The following is an 18403-nucleotide window of genomic DNA, read 5'->3' as shown; positions in this document are numbered from 1 at the left end:
TGTTCTCACTACATGTCTAGTAGAAGAGTTTTTAACATTTAGGATTTACTAGACCCCAGTGTTTGGTGGCCTGTGTGTATGGATTTGTAATTTTGGTCTTCACTGCATATTATCTGAATTTTGTCCTAGAACTTCATCCTATAAATTAGTGATGTAAATTGTCTGTTTTGGTTTGGGACAGATTAATTAGAGGTTTGGGAGAGCTTTTTAAGTTGTGCACTCTTCTCCTTGAATAAGTCAAGAGAATATTGGCTGAAATCCAACCTGCAAAGTAGAGAATGTAAGTGTGCATCTGAAGCCCTTATTGGACAGTCAAATCAATTCTTTCTTACTTCCAATTTTTACCCATAATAAAATTCCTTGTCTAAGACTTTCTGATACTGCACTGGACCAGTGCAATGCCCATTCTAGTCTGTGAAAGCAGCAATTGGGCCAAATATCATAGTGTGACCTATGTGTCATACATGCTTCTTGTTTTATTTCACAGCAAAGTGATATCACAAAGCTGAAATACTTGACATCACCTATTTTATTAGGTCCAGCAATACTTACAAAATATGTGTTTCTGACCTAGCTGCAGAAAAAAGCTGAAAGTGCAGTATGCTGAAGAATGGCATTTATTGGGTTCACTTATCAAGATTCCAGTAACTGATAATATTGACATGTTTTACACTGGTATTGGACAATTTGGTTTCAGATCACATATGACTTAAAGCATCGTAAGTTACAGCAAAATACTTGCCTTTAAACTGTGCTATGCTTTTTACTGGATCAAGAGATGGTGAAACATATAGAAAGCTGATTCATTGCTTGAGACAACTGAAACTGTCCCTTTTGATCACTTTGCAGAGCTCTTCTCAGAGGTGTAATAAGTGTTATTCATCTCTGACCAGAGACTCTGCAATTCCTCTTAACATAATTCAGCATTTAAAGTATCAAATTATACTATCTATATGTCTGTAATTTTATCAGTGTGGGCCATGCATCCACTGCTTATGTGTGAACTCAGAATTGTCCAGTAATTAGATTGGTTCCTGTTTCTTTGTTAAAGGGGTGTATGGCAGCATCTTTGTAGTTACAAATGAAATAGAAGTGTGTATCAGTATGTCAGCAAAGGCTTTTTGCAGCACTCACCTCACCAGGAGGATTAGTTTAGCCAATGGGCCCTTAGACACTTCAGGAGCAATTATCCCTGCTTGGACCACAGAGAGCCTGCCAGCTACATCACAGAAAGACAAACTGTTTCCATGAGGGGACTGTGCTCTCAGTAAAACTTCCAAGTCTCTCAAGAAAGAACACAGCCTGCACCTCCTGTAATGTGTAATAAGCATGGGACACCCAAGAGGAGTCTCCTGACCATGCTGCTAATTAACAAACCTTCTAAATTGCTGAAATTTCAGCAAACCTGCCAGTCATTGCTTCTACACTCAGGAGTGTTCTAAAAATACAACTGGGGGGGGGGGGAGGGGGGGGAATTCTTCCCATGTTTTAATGAATATTAATTCAGTGTTTAAAAAATAATATCCAAATAATGGCAGATTTTTCAGCTACTTTCAGGCTTTTATGTCTGCATCTGAATCTTGCAAACATGAACATAATCTATATTGCACACATGTACACCCACATGCAAGCAGAGCTAGGCAGATCCACAGAGACAGAGAATTGCATTAATTTTTTCATATTCATTTAATTTTCCTTCATTTACTGGAGAAAACAAGGGGTTTTTTGCTAATGAAATTGCAGTTACACATAGGGAGAAGGAAGTTATCTTTCTCATCTTCATCATCGCATATAATGAAGCAATTTCAGCAACGCTCGTGTCAACGGATTGTTGGTGATGGTGCATCCTTCAGAAGGAATACAAATAGACTTCACTGACCCTGGAGTGCTGAGAGTAACATGAAACTTACTCTGACTTGTAAAGTGAGCAAACATGACACAGAGATCACAGAATAAGGGCGTGTGTTCCTCTTTCAGCCTTGTTTTGACATAGTGACTTTCTCCAGAGGGACATTTCTGCCATTTTTTTTCCAGCATGTTTCACCTTTCACTGACTGTAAATCCCAGTATGACTTAACTTCAAATTATGATTCCCACCTATAAGCATATGTGAGTTAGTTTTTGATTTTTTTCTCATTTATTTGAACACACAGTTAGCACTCCAAATATCTAAGAAAATAAATGTATGAAAACAATTCAGTAAATTAAGTTTAACCAAATGTAGCAAGTTATAAATATTAGAACAAAAAGTATTATTAAAATTCATATTCAATAATGGAAAAGTTTTATTATTAGTAACTTTAAGAAATCAGGACAAACCATAATATTTCTGAAAACTGCAGTTTCTCATATTTTATGTAGTATTCTTCTAGCTTTAGACTAAAGGTAACTTCCTCATATCTGGTGCAGGCTAACATTTATATAGCTATAACTTTTAAACAGAATTTTCAGAGCTTTATGAATTTGATTAATAAAGCATGTTTTGCTAAAAGAGAAATTATTCCAGGTGTTCCTATTTCTTTTAATGCATGGCCTATGTAATATGTTTGATGGCATGGATAGCATTCCAACACAAAATATTTCAAAATAAAGGCATTGGCACAGCAATTAGTGTATTGGTTCCATGCAGCAGAACAGCTGAGGATGGGGTTTAGTCTCTTCATCATGTTAACTAACTGATAAATAACTATTAGAAATATCAATGTATGTGGTAAAAGACCTTGAAAATCTTGTCCATGGTTTGCAGATGGAAAAACAAGGCATGTCAAAAATCACTACAGAGTTTTGCTGTAACCCACCCTTCTAATTCTCCTTTCAACTAGGCCATGAAATCTGAGGACAATAATAGTGGCTGCTTATGTGAAAAAATGTGTCAGGCTTGGTTGCCTTGGTTGTGTAAGATATTAGATCAGTGATGGCAGTTCCAAGTTTGGATAAAGAAAATGCCAGGCTAGACCCAGAAGCAAAGGACCTAAATTACTTTTTTTTTTTTACAATGTTGAAGGCAAAAGTGCAGGGTGAAAAGGGATTAATTATTTTTCTAGAGTAATAAACAAACTCCGTTTCAAGGAAAAATTTGATGATCCAGATAAATGTTTGCCTATGGTGTGGCTCTTAAACAGACTTCACGGGGGTAGAACAGCCATATTTGGTAACTTCTAAGCATTTTCTGATTTTTGTTTTCCCCAACAGAGCTACAGCGAACCTGTTGATGTTAAAGCCTCCCCGCAACCTCAGATGATGAATTCAAAGCAGTCAGTGTTTCATGGGCCTGCCCAGGCTCACTCTGCACTGTACCTCGGTTCCCACTACCACCAACAACCAGGAATGAATCCTCACATCACCGCCATGCATGCCAATATCCCCAGGAACATAGCGCCCAAGCCCAACAACCAAATGCCAGTGACTGTTTCCATAGCAAACATGGCTGTGTCCCCTCCTCCACCGCTTCAGATCAGCCCCCCTCTGCACCAGCATCTCAACATGCAGCAGCACCAGCCGATCCCAATGCAGCAGTCCATTGGAAACCAGCTACCAATGCAGGTCCAGTCTGCTTTACACTCACCTACAATGCAGCAAGTAAGTTGGGGCTTTTCATTTCTCTCGGGAATTATTTTATTTTTGGGGAGGGCGTGGGGAGGGGAGTCATCCAGAAGTTGGCATAGTGAGAGAGATTTAGATTAGCTTTAATTTTACAGGTTCCAAAACCATGGTAGTATGGGCTTAGTCTTCCAAGGGCAAGAACAAATGAAGGAGTTTAACTAGATGATGGAAAACTGCAGTAGAAATGTTTGTGCTAGCAACAATGTCCATCACTGTCCATAGATCCATCTGCAAATCTGTGACCACCCTGAAATACTGAAATGCAAAGCTTTCAGAAGTCACACTTCGCAAATAAAAGGCAGGCATATCTAGAAAAAAATATAATTGTAGCTTATGCTGTTATCCTTGTGCTGACAGTGATGTGGAACTGTCAGAGGAAACAAAGCAACCCAGGTTGCATTGAACATGCTAGATTATGTGAACACGAGTGTGTTACATTACTCCAATTTCATAACTTCATTTTGCTAAATAGATATACCTTCTTTTTACTGGAAATAAATGGCCTGTGTCCACCATCCCAATATGGGGCTTTTTTGTTTGGTTTTTTTTTCCCCCTGCTCTGAATGTTTTAGATAGTTGATTCTCAATACATTTCCTACGAGTTCTGAGTTAATATAGACCATCCATGGTATTGTGCCTTCCAGGCTTACAGAGGAATATAAAGAGAGCAGATAAACTGTTGATTGCATGAGAGAGAATTTCCTTTTGTATTGTATGAGATCTGACTATCAATAATAATATCTTGCTTTGCAAAGTGGCAATAAAATGAAAATTTTTTGAATGGAATTGCAAGAATCTACAAAATTTGTATACACAAAACTTGTCAGGACCGGCTGATAGTACCTAGTCATTAACTTACTCCATGTTTTATAGTTCTCTAAAAATTCACCTTTGCTAACAAGGCATTTGCATTTGCTTTCCAAGCCAGAAACATTTCATCTCAAGGTTGGTCTTTAGAGTTGGGAATACTTGAACATGAACCATAGCTTCTTGCCGGGAGAACAATTTAACAGGGGAAGAAATTTATCAAAGCAGAAAAAAACCCCAAAAGTGTTGAAAGCAATTTGGACTGATAAACTTAGTTGTTCAGGAGATAAATCAAGATATGCTCAGGATGATTTGGATTTATTCAGAGACTTTGATCTTAGTCTCCAGAGTGATTTGGAGTAATCAGAAAGGAAAACTTGTGAAGTGTTCGCTACTTTTTCCTAGTTCAGTCAATTTTTCACTATTAGAGAAAACAGACTCAACAGACCACACATATGCGGAGTCATATATTCATGGAGGTTTTCCTGCAGTTAGTGTGAGTGTTCCAGGAGAGCCATGCTCAAGTCTCAGAGAAACTCTCAGGAGCTGACCTCAAGCCCAGGCAGCTGGAATTAGCTAGAGGAAGTCCTAGGTGGGTGAGCCAGGAGAGTCTGTCTGCAGATCCTAAGCCCAGAGGAATCCTGGTTGAACCTGAAGTCTCAGAGCAGTGAGAGGCAAAGCAATGCTCTGGATCATTTACCAAACATGAGAAATTACATCTGTGACGGCCAACTGTTGAGATCCAATAGCTATATTTCAACGAGTTTTTATTGCAGAGTGACTCATGTCTTCCAAGTTCAGATTGTTTGCCAGCTTCAGTATCACTTGTGTATTAGTTGTCTAATGCAGAACTCCATATGTCTTTTCCAGAATTGTTAGGCATAATTTACTGAATAGATATGAAAATCTGTCTCTACTTAGTGAATTAATAGTGGAGTTGGGGCTAACAAAAGATGTCATGCAGATGTTAGATACTTATATATTTATACATAAACTATCATATTTGTATGAATAAGCACTTAAGCATTACTCTAAACTCTCTACCAAAGAAAAGGTAATGTAGTATGAATCTGCTAATGTGTTTTTTTGCCAAGTTGCAAGCTTGTAGCATAAGGTGTGTGCATCCATGATTTGAAAGTACTTTCAGTCATCTGTGAGATACATGGCACACAGCTGACTTGTTTCTAGCTTAAGAAAAAGTACAGGACAGTTGGTCGTAGAAAACAGGTCTCTAGAAGTCAAAATGTAGACCTTTATCATGATGAGTCTTTTTTTTTTTTTTTTAACTAAGGACAATTACAGTTGAATAAAAATGCTGTACCTCTGTGTTCCTGTTAAACTCACAAAATTTTAGGTCAAATGCTTTTTACCAGCTCATATTCCGTAGTCAGAAAGGCTGATGCTTTTGATGAAGATACCATGCTGAGATATTTCTGTTTCACTCAAGGTGCTTGTTACTTGTTGAAATGCTTCACTGCCATGCTTCACCTACATCTTTAATCACTGTGTCTCTTTAATCACTGTGTAATATCTACAAGCCAATTTATATTTCTTACACTCCTGCTTTTGCTTTACAGGCATGCAGCTTTTGAGCTCTGGAAAATCTGTGTCATTTCACTTTGAAATATTTGTTTGGGTTGTTTTTTGTTGCCTTTTTTTAACATACAACAGCTTATAGAGTTTGTGAATTGAATTTAAATATAGCAAAATGTATATTACATGATAGGGCTAGAGGTGTACTGACGATACCATGATTTGCCATGACAGAACAAAACAGAACAGAACAGTAGTATCCTGCTCAGTTTTTTAGGTATGACCCTTTTTAGTCAAGAAATGATAGAAAACAAAACACCAGGATTTCATACTGTGTTAGAACATAGAAGACATGTTGGTCACCCAGGAGGCAAATAACAAAAAGGCAAGAGATTACAACCTAAAAGTAAGGGCCTCTTTCAATTGTCAAAGGACTCTGCTCTCCCTTCTGGTTGAAATAGAGCAAACACTCTGCTGATCACAGAGCTTGTGAAAGAGAAAAAGATGTAGTGGGAGAAAAATGGAGCTCTCCCAGCAGCTCAGAGTCAACAGCAGTAAGGAGAAAGAGGAGGCACCCACTGTCTGTCTGGCCTATGATGAGGAGGGAAGGGGACGTCTGGATGTGATGTTCAGTCTCAAACAACACTGTGTAGAACACTCCTGAATAAAAAGCCAAGAATGGAAGAATGTGAATTCTGAGAAAGCAGAGCAATTGTTGCTTTTAAACCAACTTTTTTCACTTTCTCTTCCCTCAAGTTGTTTTATTTCCTCCATGCTGAGCTATGGCCACCATAAACCTTTCCAAAGACTCCATGAAGGCAGCAAGAACAGAAACTAGTTAACATACCACTCCCTAGGGAGTGACTTGCAACAGGAGTAATTTTCCTTTTTGGAAGCCTCAGCACTGCTCATACTAAATAGACTAATACACTATAAGAAAAAAAATAAGAGGCAAATTTTGTCATGTCACACTGCAGCATGGAGCTTAATAGGCAAGAGAAGAGTAAGTCTGCCAACAGCTTCCCAGCAGAGCAGTTTTCTACTGCAGGTGTTGGCTCTCCTGGCTGGGCACTTTCCTTGCAGACTGTGCCGGAGGCATGTTAAAAGTAGAAATCATCAATTGTGGGTTCTCTCTTTTCTTTATTTCTTTTTTTTTTTCTTTTTTCTTTTTTTGTCCTTTTTTTTCCAAACATCCCTCTTTGAAATAGTTCATGGCTCACCAGTGTGACACTCAACAGTAGCAGGCTCTGCAAATCCCTGCTCTCCCCTGCTTGAACTCTGGCTCTGTGACATTTGGTCAGTCATTTTCTCCAGGAAAAGGAGGATAGTTTCATATCAAAGGCCATCTTGTAGAATGTCTGAAGAACTGCCAGCTACAAGAAAAACCACAAAGAGATCCAGATTTCAGTCCTGGCAGGCAGGAACACAGTTCTCCAAAAAACATTGTGTGTGAAATTCACAAACTCTTCTATGCAAACTTTGAGGAGGGTCTGCTAAGAAGTACTGACCTGCGGAGACAGTTCTGTTCCCACTGCTTCCAGGACAATGAGCTGATCTTCATCAGCTCTACAGGGAACAGCATGTCCTTCTCCATATCCAGCACTCCTTGCCTGCACGTGTGCAGCTGCCAAATCAAGAGTGACTGCCAGCTGGAGAAGGGCAGTCTCCTTTGAGGATCCACAAAAACTACAGAACATCAAAAAAAAAAAAAAGAGAAGTGTTGGTAGCCAAAAGTCCTCAGTGACTGCACAATTTCTGTTATTTTTAAAATCAATTAACTCTGTGGACTATGCAGCTGATGCAATGCATCCAAATTGTTCTGAAATGCAATGTAAAATTTTGGTATTAGTATTTTGGTTATATGCCTAGTATTAGTAATTATTTTTTAAATTTCTTTTAAACAATCTTCTCTAGTTTGAGTTATCTAAATTGTGACTTCTTGGAAGTAGATAATTTGGCTTTTTTCTCTTCTGTTCCAACAGTTAATTAATAAATTTTAAAAGGGTCACTACTGTAGACCTTTGGGGTGCTTGTATACAGTGATAATCCTTTAAACTATAAAAAAATGACCATTATTCTCATACTTAGTTTGAAATTAGATCCTGAGTTTTATTTTCTTTAACTTCTAATTCTGAAATTAATTATATTTTTCTTAAATATCATTAACAGGAGCTGTGTTAAAGTTTTACTTTTCAAAGTCAAAATCCTCTCTGCTGTAGTTTTTCTTTTATCCACCTTTGACACAGAGGTAGTCTCACAGTAGATTTGAAGAGTGTGATTTTTCTTTCATTAAATGCTCATATGAGCATCTTATCACTGGATAATTTTTTGACTGATACAGAGTTGTCTCTCTCCAGTCTGTTTCTTAGGTTTGACATGATGTTTAATTTTTACTCAGTTGGCCTTAGATTATCTGATTATTAACCCTTGTCAGTCAAATCAGCACAATTTCTCCAAAGTCCAGGCTGAAACAGCAGCTGGAGCTGCAGCCTGTTTTCACTTCCAAGGTCATTGTTTCCTTTCTCTACTCACACGGACATTTGTGCCTCTTTCTGAGCACACACCTCTATCCAGCCTGTTCACTGTGCTCTTTGGTGTGAAGAGTGATGAGACTGAGGATTCACTCCCTCCTCAATGCACCCAGATGTTGTTAAGGAACCCTTTTAAGTAGCCTTACTGGAAGCATCACCTTCTCTGCTCAAAATCCTTCACCCAAGCATTGCATGGGATGATGAGTCCCATGTCCAACTCTGTCTCATTTCAGTTCACAGGTAGAGGAAGGAAAACTAGATTCTTAATGTCTAGTAGCCATGACTGCAAGTACCTATGCATAACAACACCAGAAGATTAATGTATGTCACTTTTTTTAAAAATAGTAACTCATTTCATTCTTCTTTTACGTAATTCTTTTCCTTTAGAAAATAAATGTATACAGCAAGATGATTGCATAGCCTGCCAAAAATAATAACCTCATTTTTTCTGGTATATATTTTATATACAGAAAACTCAGGAACCTGCTGTATTTATCCAGATTTCTTCTTCTTTTTTGTTAAGCTTTGTCTTCGAATGAGGTCACAAGAAAAAAAAATCATTAATATCTGTCAACTTCCTTTATAACCTTAAGGAAAAATCTTTCTATGATATCACACAGACAGATTTTCAATTTCCTTGTGTAATAAACAGATGCTTTAGGATTTGGATGTAATTTAAAGGTTTAAAATATCACATTGAGATTGATGAATAAATCAGTTGTGAAGACAAAAACATTGATGCCTGTTGAAAATACCTCTCCAGACAGGCAGGAAATGAAATTAGTTCCTAGTAAAGTGTGGAGATGAGGATCACTCTTTAGTTCTGCTGCAGGCTTTTTAGGACTTGCTACAGTGGCACAACGAAACTGCTAGGGCTACAGAAATCTAATTAAAGAGCAAATGTCCCTCCTGACATCAAATTAATCTTTATCAAGTTCCCTATTTTTATTTCAATCTGGGACAAGAAAATGAAATTTAAAATTCTAGGCATGTTGCAAAACAGTTGGTGATTTTCTCTTGAGCATTACAATGCAAAAACATTCAGCATTGTTTAATTAGACCTCGAAGCACTCATTTTCTGAGCACTTTTTATTCCATCATTGTTTGTTAAGGGCTTACATAAATAAGACCCAAATATTTACCACAAGCCTGATACAAGGCTGTTTCCCTCTGTTGTATAGATCTATATTTTCAGAGCTTTTTCTGTTGATGAAAAAGCTGAAGTAATTTTTGTTGACATCTTAAACAGTACCATACTTTATCAGTCCTTCGTACTGAGTTGAGGTTGCTTAAATGATTTGGCTTTAACAAGCATGTTTTCCATCACCCACAGTGCAGGTATTCTGGTAGCCCTCAACCCCCCAGAGGGACCACTGAGACCCTTCTAGGACTGGAGCCTGGCACAGATACCCCTGCACTGTGTTAGCATTTACCACCTGAGTGTGCCCTAAGAAACAAAGCCCAATCCCAAGCAGCCATAAACTGAATAGAGCTTGTCAGGTACAAGATGAAAGCATTGTTACGCCTTATTTTGCAGGTAGAAGAATTAAATTTGGCTCTGCAACCCCAATCTTAACATGAGAGGTACCAATTCAGTCTAAACACACGTGCACACGTGCTTTGCTGGAGGAGAGCCAAAGCAATTTGGCTGTGGTCACACAGAAAACCTGAAAAAATATGAGAATGCATCCACACCCAGTTTCTGAGTTAAAACGCAGGACCATTCTCTGACACCTAAGCTATGTATTTATCCTAATTCTAGAACAAATTGAATGGATATTGTACTGGTGGTCTCTTCCTCAGATTTGGAGGAGCTGTCTCCTTTCTGCATGAGTGTTGTCCAGAGATTTTGTGGGTGCTCCCTCTCCCTGGAAGTGTTCAAGGCCAGGTTGGATTGGACCTATGAGCAACCTGGTTTAGTGGAAGGTGTCCCTGCCCAGGGATCTTTAAGGTCCCTTCCAACCCAAATCATTTTTGATTTTATGAGCACTTGAGTCTCTGTGCCTGCTCACTTGCATGCTTTGCTACTGGCTAATGTCCCTATATAGTGTTTTTCTTGTATATATGATAGATCAGGGGATTGGCTATCAAAGGTAAATCTGAGTGCCTGGGGGTAGGATGTGTTTCTGTGGTTGGTTTCCTCTTACAGCTAAATTAAATAGGCTTTGTGATTGATGTTTTGTATAAAAATAATGAAGATGGTATACAAACCCAAATTTTCAGCCTTCTAATTACACAAAACTCCAATTAAATCATTGGGAAATCTGCTCAATTACTGTTTCCTTTGGATCTGTTGCAGGTATGGGGGTTGTCTCTGCAGCTCGCTGCACAGGTTTAGAGCCTGATGAAAAGGCAGTGCATGAGCATGGGGGTTACAGTCTGCATGGGTGTAAAACTCACCATGGGAAGGCTTTATTTAATCTCATTAACAGGGCATGTATATAAATAACATGGCAACTAGATGCAGAATTCAGCTGTGAACTTGCTCACTACTAATGGTCTGTTTCTTGGAGTCAACAGGGATAAAGTGAGGTTTCCAAGAGTGTTTAAGGTACTGAAGTGTTACTCAGGGTATTCTCCATATGGAAAAGATTAAGAAATAAAGTTGCAGTCATTTATGGCCTAGACTAAAACCCATGATCAGGATGAGTGGAGTGAGGTGGCAGTGCACATGAGAGGTGGGGCAAAACACCTGCAGGACCTCAGGGAATAGCCAAGGAGGAGAGATGAAAAGAAGGAAGTGACGTTCCATTTGAAGGAAGGTAATTTCTGTGGATGAAGGGGTACATGAGTGATGTGAAAGCTGAGAATATTCATTTATCTTGACAGAGGGTAGCGTGGCCTTCTTAAACCTGCAGAAAAAACATCTGTCCACAAAATTCCTGTCCTAATGAAGGCTGCGTAAGAAAAGCAATCACACACAATGCACTAACACTGAATTAACAACAAGCTATAGGAGTTAATTCTATCTATTCTGTATATGGGCTCTGGCTGGAAGGATTGAGTTTCCAAAGTAGGCATCTTGGTGCAAGTTCTGATTTAGCAATGCATCCAGTTGACTTCAGTGGGAATTGTATGCCCTTGCCCCAGGAAGGAGTTTGGTCTGGATTTTTTCAGTAGACATCGATTTCTTTAATACAATGTTCCCATGATTTTACCCAGTACAGCTCTTCCTACTTTACAAGAACATGATGTACAGGGTGAACCAGATACACTAGCCTTGAAATTTCAATTGTTCTCCTGGGTTTGAAACACAATATTTAAACATCAGAATATATCAAAAGAGCTAAAAATTATTATGACTTTTCATATGACAGAGAATTCAGGGAGCAGGTTAGATGTCTCTTTGTAACTTCCACTTTCTTTTCCTCATCTGCTTGGTTTCAAAAGCAAGTTATTCTGCGCTACTTTCACTACATAAGTCCAACAACTGTTAGAAACCTTTGGTTGAATTTCCGTTTAGTTGAGAGAGAAGTGCAAATAAAAGAAGCAGCAGATGGTCCCTTTGTGACTGAATGAAGAAAAAGGGTTTTGAGAACAATACGTGAATAGGTGTAGTCTAATAAAACAGTCAGCCACCTGCTGCCTACATCCTTCAAAAAGATTCTGTTGCATATTCTGGGAATTAGTGGCTAGTGTGTATGCTTACATTTAATCTAAATGGAAGCTCTAAGGAGCAAACAGACCTTTTTGTCCCAGTGCTGATTGAGTTGTTCTCTTGGTTTTGAATTGTTTCTGCTCTGTCTCCTTTAGTTCCATCGGGTGACTGTGTAACAGCAAACAATGCTTTGGCAGTGTTTCATTTCTCAAACTGAAGAAAGATTTTAAAACTTAGAAGGCACCTACACATTTTGGCCTATTTTAGGTTTTATAATCAAAATCACACCTGAAAAAGAAGTATTCTCTACCATTGCACAGTACAGTCTGCATTTTTACTTTTTTTCATGCACCCAACCTGGTACTCTTTTTCCATACTTTGTAACGTACTTGTTTTCTCCTTTAGGGATTTACTCTTCAGCCTGATTATCAGAATATCATCAATCCAACATCAACAGCTGCACAAGTTGTTACCCAAGCAATGGAGTATGTTCGTTCAGGGTGCAGAAATCCTCCAGCACAGACTGTTGACTGGAATAATGACTACTGCAGTAATGGGTAAGCAGCCAGTGAATGCCACCTTGTGTTGAGCAACATTCATGACACAAGCATATGAAAGAGAATTTGGGAACAGCATTGTTGCCCGTTTCCCTACGGTGTTTTTGAAGTGTATCTGTGATGGTCCTGTATTTATTCAGCAGTTAGTCTGTTGTGGGAGAGCAATTGTTCAATACATACATTTATTAGACATTGTTGTCACCTTATCACAGCACATACACTTTCTAGGTCTCAGAGAACTTGCATTCCATAGAAGATCAGAACTGAAATCTTCGGGATTTCAGGAGTAGGAAAGAAGTTTTAAGATCACTATGTATCAATGACAGGCAAATGACGTGAACTATTTTCTAGTCTGGGTCATGAAAATAACTAGCTTGGGTCATGAGAAACCACATCAGTGAGAAGCAGGGCTGATACATGGAAGAGAATGGCATAAGAACACATGATTGTAACCAGAAAAGAACCACCATACCTGTAGGAGCCCTGTGTCCTCAACATAAGGTTAGTAACCCCTTCGAACCTTCCTGGCAGCATGGTTTTTGTGGAGCCGTGTTACTGTGCCAGGATCTGCCTGTAAATGTTTAAGACTGAACTGAAGGTATCTTTTCAGTTTTAAATTATAGATGTTGTGCCTTGTGAACATGCCCTCCAGCCTGACCTCCTCTTGACATAGTCTGAATCCCCAAAGCAGATAAAAGCTCTTGGCCGTTCCCAAAGTGCCAAATCTAGCCCAGGTAAATGAACAGAAAGCAGAACTAAAGACCAGTTTCATCCATTACATTTACTTAAAGCAAGAACTTCACTTGCCTTATTGTTTTAAATGTTTCTGAAACTCAAACTAGAACTGAATAAAAATCTTTTTCTGGCTACTAGTTCAGAGTAACACTTTTGCTACTACCTGCTGACACTGGGGCAGACTTTAGCTAGTCTGAAAAGCAGCATCATTCTTTCCCATACCAATCACTGTTGCCCCATGACTTGCCCACTTGTTCAGCAGAACAGTTTCACTTCTGTGCTCCACCACCATGTCAAGACATGTGCTGCAGGCCCTAGTCAAAGTCTATCCAGCTCACAGACTTTTACAAACACTTACACTGAGCTCTGAATAGACTGTTCTCTGTCAAACAAGCCACAGCCACCTGTGGATTTGATTCCTGGTCTCTTCTGGAACAAAGCAATGTGTCATTGTTCCCAGAAGTGCTCTCCAGGTGTGCAGTGGGTGTAACTTCCCATCCCCAGCAGCTTTCTCTGAGCACATGTGCCTGTAGATAGCCCACTCTGTGTAGATAAGCCTTTGTAAATCCACGTATGTGAACTTAAAGTATCTTTGCTAAGCTTCTGCTGTCCCCTTGCAAATGCTTACCTGAACCTGCCAATCCAGCACATTTTGGCTACATCTGTACTAGTGAATCCGATATTCCAGAGGCTCAGTAAGTGGCTGACACCCATGTTCATGCAATGAAGCTCTCTTGCCTCTAAGGAAACTGCTGCTTCTTATAGGATGCTTATGGAGTATCATTCCAAGGCCTGTGCTAAATCTGGAGCTCCAAGCAGTTTTTGATAGTCAGTGCTACCAGCCCACTAGTGCAGGTTACCCCAAACCAGTGCTCAAACCCATGTCCCAGTCCTGTGCAGTTTTAAAGAAAGATGTGGTCTCCAGGTTGCTATAAGTCACTATGACTTTTTCTTATTATTACCATGGCAATGCAGCTGTACTTCAGCGATATGCTTGGAATTAATGACATGCAGTGGGTTTGTGGGGCTGATCTTTTTTTTTTTTCTTGAAGAATAGAACTAAAAATTTTTCAAATATAAAAAAAGTCACATTTGTTCTTTTTCTCTTTGAACAGGGGCATGCAGAGGGACAAAGCACTCTACCTTACCTGAAAATCTGAAACACCTCTCCTTTCCTTTCACTGAGGAATGCAGGGAAGTCTTTTCATCATGGATTGCTTTATGCAGTCAGGGCAGTTCTGCATTTTATTAGAAAATACAAGTTGCTAAGCACTTAGGACTATTTGAGCTTGTGGGTCACCCACTCTGGAAAAAATAGTCTCGCTTCTTTCCTTTTCTTTGTTTTTTTCCCCATTTTTTCTCTTTCTTTCTGCTTTTCACCCCTTCCCTGAGATCCTATAACGGACATTGCTTTTCTTCTTCCCTGAAGGAAACTTGGACCATTCAGATTTTATGTTGGTTTTTGCTGTGAAGTGCTGCGGTAGTAACTGCCTTAGCAACTGTAGATGTCTCGGATAAAAGTCCTGGATTTTCCATTGGTTTTTCATAATGGGTGTTTATATGAAACTACTAAAGACTTTTTAAATGGCTTGATGTAGCAGTCATAGCAAGTTTGTAAATAGCATCTATGTTACACTCTCCTAGAGTATAAAATGTGAATGTTTTTGTAGCTAATTGTAATTGAAACTGGCTCATTCCAGTTTATTGATTTCACAATAAGGGTTAAATTGGCAAACATTCATATTTTTACTTCATTTTTAAACAACTGACTGATAATCTATATTTTCAAAGTATTTGGAGAAAAAAAAGTAAAGTAGTCCCAAATTATATTGATTAAAAAATATTGGCTTTGTCTCATGAAATAAATACGAAAAACTTAGGAGAAAAAAACTAATGTTGATAAAGAGCAAACACATTTATTTTGTACTGCCTAAAAAAAGCTTTTTTTTTAAAGAAAATCACTTTATGTGTACTGGTTAGTAAACGTCATTTAAGTCCTTTTATGTATAAAACTGCCAAATGCTTACCTGATATTTTATTAGATGCAGAAACAGATTGGAGACAGCTAAATTATAACCTCTACATATGGCTATGTATTATTGTTTCTTCATACTGTGTCTGTATTTAATCTTTTTTATGGAACCTGTTGCGCCTATTTATGAAATAATAAATATAGGTGTTTGTAAGTAAATTTGTTAGCATTTTAAAGAGGTTTCTTTGACGCTTTAACTTTTGCTGGCACAAATTGTTCACAACTGATGATGTGAATACTTTATTTAGTTTTTACAGTGACAAATATAACAACAAACCTGCTTTAATGGCAGAAAATGAAGGTAACCAAGAACTATTTCTCTATTTCTTTGGTTGTTATGGAAAATAAAAAGAGGTATTTTAAGTAATTTCCTTTTTAAAGCATTGTAGGAGGAAGTTGCCCAAAACTAAGACGTGAACCAACAAAACTAACTGAATAAAACTACATAACACTGCTTCTTGAAACTTCATCATGTTTTGTTAATTTGTCAAGTGGAATAAACATATTACCAAAAGAAATATTACCAAATATGCTTCAGCCATTTTATTATATATGCAAAAGTCCTACAGAATCTTAGGGAGTATATGAGAAAGAAATTCTAAAATGAAAGGTAAGTTCAACAGCCACAGGGAAAGGGATAAAATATCCAAAAGAAGGTATTTTGTCAATGTTTGGGATCAGGGATAGCTCTGAAAATATATTTCTGGATGATTTTGTCCCAGATCCCTGTCCCATTAATGGACACTACCACTGATTTGTATTTTCTGTGTGAAATAAAGGAAGCAATTTGGATAGAGTACACATTTGGCAATGCCACTGTTTTTTCTTTATAAAACAAAACAGAAACAAAGGCATGCTTGCTTCTGAATGATTTCAGGCAATGTACAATCGGAATCACTTGGCATGTAATAACTAATAAATAATGCAGATCAGATGTGATTACTCAAATAACTGTAGCTGAGAGCTCTAATTTTCCTGTCTTGAAACTGTATGAGAACTCGTGATTAAATTCACAGTTTATTGTTTGTCTGTTTAGTACTTTAGAAATATACCAGCACTACTAATTACCCAATGTCTTCTATTTATTATATTACAGTAAACTACATTTTCCACTCCTATTAATTCTAAAGAGAAAATATAATTACTGAGAATGAGAAAAATCAACTTTGATTTTGACAGGCAGTTTTCTTTTTTTTTTTTTTATGGAAAAGAACTGTGTTATCTTCATTTCTTTTAGAGCAGGTGCGCAGTCACATAAAGTTGTTAATTTCGGTATCCAAGCAGAGTTCGAAATACAAGAAAACTTTAATGTAAATAAAAAAATACATCATGAATAAAATACTTATTCTGTATGAACTTCTGGCTAGTTGGTCTCTCAGTCTGTCAGCATGGGAAATTGTGGTGTGTTTGCTGTGCAGCACTTTACCCATCCAGTGCTCTGAGTGTGGTTCTGTGTCCAGTCTCTGCTCAGATGAAACAACTGTGCTGGAAGAACAGCAGGTTTTGGCCGTGGATATACTGAAAACATTTTTTTCCCAAAAGAAAGGTCCAACTTCAATTCGTAGATGTCAATTCTTCATGTCTGACCTCAGAAAAATAAATGGTTGCCAGCCATGGGCAGTCTGCTGTTTGTTTTCAGATGTGTATTGACAGATATAAATTGCCAATAGATGGTTGGGATCCTTCTGTGAGCAGGTGAAACTCCACTGGAATTGGTGAAGATGTGCCCCATCCTTCACTGCAGCTCTGTGCCTTAGGCACCACAGTAACACAGACACCCCTGTCACTGGTTGTAAAGTCACCATCTGGCCTAACCACGATAATGAGAAAGCACACAGGAACTAAACAACCTGCACATGGAAGCTACAGAGTAACAGCAAGAAAATATAATAAAAACATCTGTCAGAGTGATAGAAACCAAAGGAAATAGTCTGCCATTCATTGAAAATAATATACTTTAAAATTATTTTTAAAACATGGTGGACAAAATGCAAAGTTGGCAACATATACGCTCTGCAGGTTGTAAATCCCATCTGCTTGCACAAGGTAAGCAGAGGTTTTAAAAGGGAAAAGCTCTTTGATTTTACTGCCGCTCTCAGTGTGCCATGTTCTGGTGACAGGAGATATCCTGGTCTCTCTATCCCCAGACTCACATGTGTTCCAAGCAGAAATCTCATCCAGCTGCTGCCTCTGACCAAAGAAGCCAAATTCTAATTCAAATGGGCCTGCCATAGGATTTTCCCCTCACACTCATCCACAGGCGCTAAGTAAGTAATGTATTCATAGAGGGCCCCAGCCATTCACAGGGAAATGTAATGTATTCATGCCCACTTCTCTCTCTCTCACCAAATACCAGCTCCTGATTCCAGTGGTGTCTGCCAAATATTCCCTGTGAGGCTCCTCTGTAAACAGGCAACCCAACAAAAAAAAGAGCTCATTACTGAAAGGTAAAACACACTCTTACACCTTCTTAAGGCTTTTGAGACATCACCCCACCCTGAACTACCATCTCCAAGCCTGTTTCTTCCCCAGTCCTGTAAACATGGCAGATCCACAGAGATATCTTTCTGTGCTCTGGGAAAATGGGGTAGGTAAAAATCTGTATTTTGCACATACTGTGAGAATTAGCTAAAGAGATGTTATGTAGCCCGTACAGGAGTTACTCCCCTGGACTCACATTGATAGGTGGGTATAGAGGCAGATATAGTTACGGACAGAGGTATAGAGACAGTCAAAAAGTCTAGATAGATAAACAGGCAAGCAGGCAGACAGATAAACAACCATTACCCTGTTAATTATTTTTATGGTGTTTTCAATCCTTTTTGCATTGAAATAAAGTATTATTTTGTGGGTATAGCAGCATGCTGGCAGTGCTGCAGGAGGTGCTGAGCACCTTGGAGAACAGGAGGTGCTTTGTGTCAGGTCTCACAGACACCATTTGCTTTCCTTTGCAAACCCATGTATTTTATTATTACCCAGCAGCACATTAAATCACATCTCAAATGTA

General features: G+C 38.5%; 1 protein-coding gene across 3 annotated transcripts in view; it reads left to right on the top strand.

Annotated features, from left to right (window-relative positions):
* TOX (thymocyte selection associated high mobility group box) overlaps nucleotides 1–16752 on the top strand; it is a 218930-nt gene extending 202178 nt beyond the window's left edge. For all 3 annotated transcript variants that reach the window (XM_038129460.1, XM_038129461.1, XM_038129459.1), the window contains 3 exons: nucleotides 3193–3579; nucleotides 12478–12629; nucleotides 14480–16752. In XM_038129460.1, coding sequence (XP_037985388.1) covers nucleotides 3193–3579; nucleotides 12478–12629; nucleotides 14480–14516 — 576 coding nt within the window. In that variant the 3' untranslated portion in view covers nucleotides 14517–16752. The remainder of the gene's footprint in view (nucleotides 1–3192; nucleotides 3580–12477; nucleotides 12630–14479) is intronic.
* Nucleotides 16753–18403: the final 1651 nt, after the last annotated feature.

Source organism: Motacilla alba, chromosome 2 (genome assembly GCF_015832195.1).
Source record: "Motacilla alba alba isolate MOTALB_02 chromosome 2, Motacilla_alba_V1.0_pri, whole genome shotgun sequence".
NCBI classification, from domain to species: domain Eukaryota; kingdom Metazoa; phylum Chordata; class Aves; order Passeriformes; family Motacillidae; genus Motacilla; species Motacilla alba.
Note: the sequence above shows the minus strand (reverse complement) of the source record. Positions and strands in the feature narration are given on the sequence as shown.